This window comes from Ailuropoda melanoleuca, unplaced genomic scaffold (assembly GCF_002007445.2).
Source record: "Ailuropoda melanoleuca isolate Jingjing unplaced genomic scaffold, ASM200744v2 unplaced-scaffold11263, whole genome shotgun sequence".
NCBI classification, from domain to species: domain Eukaryota; kingdom Metazoa; phylum Chordata; class Mammalia; order Carnivora; family Ursidae; genus Ailuropoda; species Ailuropoda melanoleuca.
This window is the reverse complement of record NW_023179686.1, coordinates 1-3222: the sequence shown is the minus strand read 5'-3', so window position 1 is coordinate 3222 and position 3222 is coordinate 1. Positions and strand designations below refer to the sequence as shown.

Below are 3222 nucleotides of genomic sequence, written 5' to 3'. Positions count from 1 at the left end.
TTTTTTTTTAATGGTGCAAACCTAACTCAAGATAACACTTAGGATGAGCATAGGCAATAAACCAAGAACTCTTCCAGGAACTCTTGTGACCATCCGCGTGCTCCCATGACCCAGGGCACTGCTGTACATATGCCATAGTCACCTCTTGGGGAACTACATGGCTTGGGGGAACTATCCGTCCTTGGGAGGAGGAAGCATGTCTCCATCAGTCTCTCAGAGGAAGGAAGTGACGATGGCAGCCATGGCAGGGCTGTGACCCACCAAACAACTAAGCACTCCCTACGTGAAGGAAAAGCTCGCATCTCCTAGCAGATTCCTGATGGGGATAAAATTCTTCCCAGACTAGGATAGGCCTGGCTTGTGGGAACCGTGTGCCCAAAGACCAGGGCCACCCCTCGGAGGGGCAGCAGGGCACTTGAAGAGGCAGCCAAGGGATCTTTCATAGCCAAGGATGTCTGGCATGAGACTCATTATGGGGTCCAACCCTTCATATTCGGCCCCGATTAGTCCCAAGTGTGCCACTTACACTTGTCGATGCTCTGGCAGCTGTGGGTGAAGGTGTGGTTTACCCAGCTGGCCGGGTTGCTGACATTGCAGGTGACTATGCTCAAGTTACCGACCTCGATCTCTTGCTCCAGTTTGCCGAGATTGTTTGGTGTCTGGATCAGCTCATTCCCTCTATACCACACATAGCTCACGTTACCACCTCTGGAGACCGAGCAGGACAGAGACACTTGGCATTTCCCTCCATCCAGGACCTTCTTCTCCTCCGCTACTTCAAGTGTCCCTACGTGATCTGGAAGCAGAGATTCTGATCAGAAAGGCACTGGAAATAAAAGCCCCACAGGAGTCAGAAGGGCAGGCTGAGCTGTCCTAGGGACTCACCAAATACAGAAACCTGGAAATGGTGATGCTTAACTTTCCCGGTGTCATCAGTCACCTCCAGGATGTAGAGGCCGCTGTGGTTGTGCTGAGATGCCCTGATGAGAAGAGCTAAGTCCTCTGTTGTAAAATTGAGCGTATTGTTGAAATCATTCAAAGCCCGTTGTACGTAGTTTGGACCAGACCCATTCTTCCAAGTCAGTATCACGGAAGCTTCTGAAGTTAAGTCATGCTTCATCTTCCATTTAACAGAGTTTATGTGCGTTGTCTCTGGCCTGGGGGGCCGTAACAAGAGTTGGTGTCCTGAGAGTCCAACCACATGTTCAGCAGGATCTAGGAATTCCAGAAAAGAGAACCCAGGCTGGAGGTGGCAGGAAGGGTGCCAGCCCTGAGCATTGCCGGAAGTTGGATGTGATTTCTCTTGAGCCAAGAGGAAGGGGGCATGTGTGAGGAGACCAGAGCCTAAGAGAACCTGAAAGTGTACTTCCCTTTCCTGCCTCCCCCCCTCCCCAAGCTCCGTGCCCCTCGTCTGAAGGAGCCCACCAACCGGTAATAATAGCGAAAATCTCCTCACTTCTTCCTGTGGGGCAGCATGTTTTAAACACTTTATATAAAGTTTATAAAGCACTTTATATAAAGTTTATAAAACACTTTTATATAAAGTTATATAAAAACATTTTAACCATGTTTAACTATATGTTTTAACAATGACTTTATAAGAGTTTTATCCCTATTTTACAGTTGAAAACACTGAGTAGAAAGAACTGAAAAGTAGCCCAGGTTACAAAGCAAGAAAGATGAGCTTGAAATCCAGTCAGTTTGGCTGTAGAGGATGAGTTCTTAACCACAATGTTATAAACACCATGTCTGACGTGCCTCCCTCCCCGCAGGGCTGAGGCAACCACTGTGGGCCAGCGGTGAGTGCTGGAAATTCTGTATGGCCAGACCCAGTAAGGTGAGCTCTCCAAGCTGAATTCACAGCTCCCTCCCCTGTCCTAGACTCATAATCCTCTCTTGTAACACTTGACACCAACTGTGGTCATGTCTCATTAATGCTTGCCAATTTTTTGGTCGCTACGAAGTCTCCACAGCAATTGCGCCCTTAACAATAATTAGAGAAAAATAAAACGACATGGCCTTGATGTAGCCCCGCATTTGTCCTCTCTAGAAATCAAGATGTGTACCAATTAAAATGAGGGTGTGACATAGCGCTGCTAGTTTTTGCCCACCCTAGGAAAGCCCAGTGCAGTCGTCAAAGAAAAATGGAAGTCCCGGTGGCCATTTTTGCCAGGGACATAGTGGGCACATAGTGGATGCAGGAAATAAAGAGGTCTGCCAGGGAAGGTCAGAAAGAATTTGGAAGAGAGAATAGGAGATGGGGATTGTTGTATGAACAGATCTGTTAAAATGGAGGACATTGAGAGGAAAGCAATGGAGAGGGGGAGTTTTAGATATCCATATGAGCTCGCTCCCAACCACACCTTCACCCTGGCATTTCCTCAGGAGCCAGAGTAAATAATTAAAGAAACGATTTGGTTGACAGATTGTGTTTCTTTGATCTTGACAGCCCAAAGAATAAAACATATAGGGTTCTGGGGCACTTGGCTGGCTCAGTCATTGAGCACCAGACTCTTGATCTCAGGGTTGTAAGTTCAAGCCCCATGTTGGGTGTAGAGATATCTTGGGGGGAAAAGCCTTTAAAAAAACAAAACAAACAAAAAACACATAAGGTTCCTATTCATATGCCCATGATTGAACCGGCTCTGCCCATTGCTAAACCAGAAACAGAGATTGTGTCTTTGTCTCCCACGATCCTGTATATAAGAATAGGCCAAGAGGTACCATCAAGCGTTGCACAAAAATCCTGAGAACAATCCCCACTGGTTACAATCCCCAGTGTAACCAGGGCCCTGAAGAGCTGGGGCCTCTTTGTGTGTAAAACATGGTTCCTGACTCCAGAGAATTTGTGATCTGAAAGCAGAACATTCTCTTATTCTACAGCACACACTTAACAGTTGAAATAAATAATCATCTAAAGAATTCTAATTCTGATCATGAAGACCACGTTAAGACATGCTAACCAACCCTCCCATTGAGAATAACTAGAAAAAAAATGGGCAAAATATAAAAAACATATTCAAAGGCAGCAAAGAACTAATAAAGCAGTGAAATATTATGGAGTCAAGATCTGGAAGAAGGAAACTCAGAGAGGTGAGACCAGCATTTTTGACTCCTATTTACTGGAGGCTTGCAATAAACTCAAGGAACTAAAAGAGCACAAAGTTCAAGGATCTCATGTTAAGAAGTGGGTATACTGGGGGGCGCCTGGGTGGCACAGGC

At 46.2% G+C, this 3222-nt stretch overlaps 1 protein-coding gene across 1 annotated transcript; it reads right to left on the bottom strand.

Annotated features, from left to right (window-relative positions):
• Nucleotides 1-6: 6 nt before the first annotated feature.
• Nucleotides 7-1409, bottom strand: LOC117797689 (natural killer cell receptor 2B4-like). The gene is made up of 2 exons (XM_034650111.1): nt 886-1409; nt 7-796 (listed from the first exon to the last, which is right to left on the bottom strand). Exons 1-2 carry the CDS (start codon nt 1118-1120, stop codon nt 504-506), a joined length of 528 nt encoding a protein of 175 aa, XP_034506002.1. The 5' UTR covers nt 1121-1409; the 3' UTR covers nt 7-503.
• Nucleotides 1410-3222: the final 1813 nt, after the last annotated feature.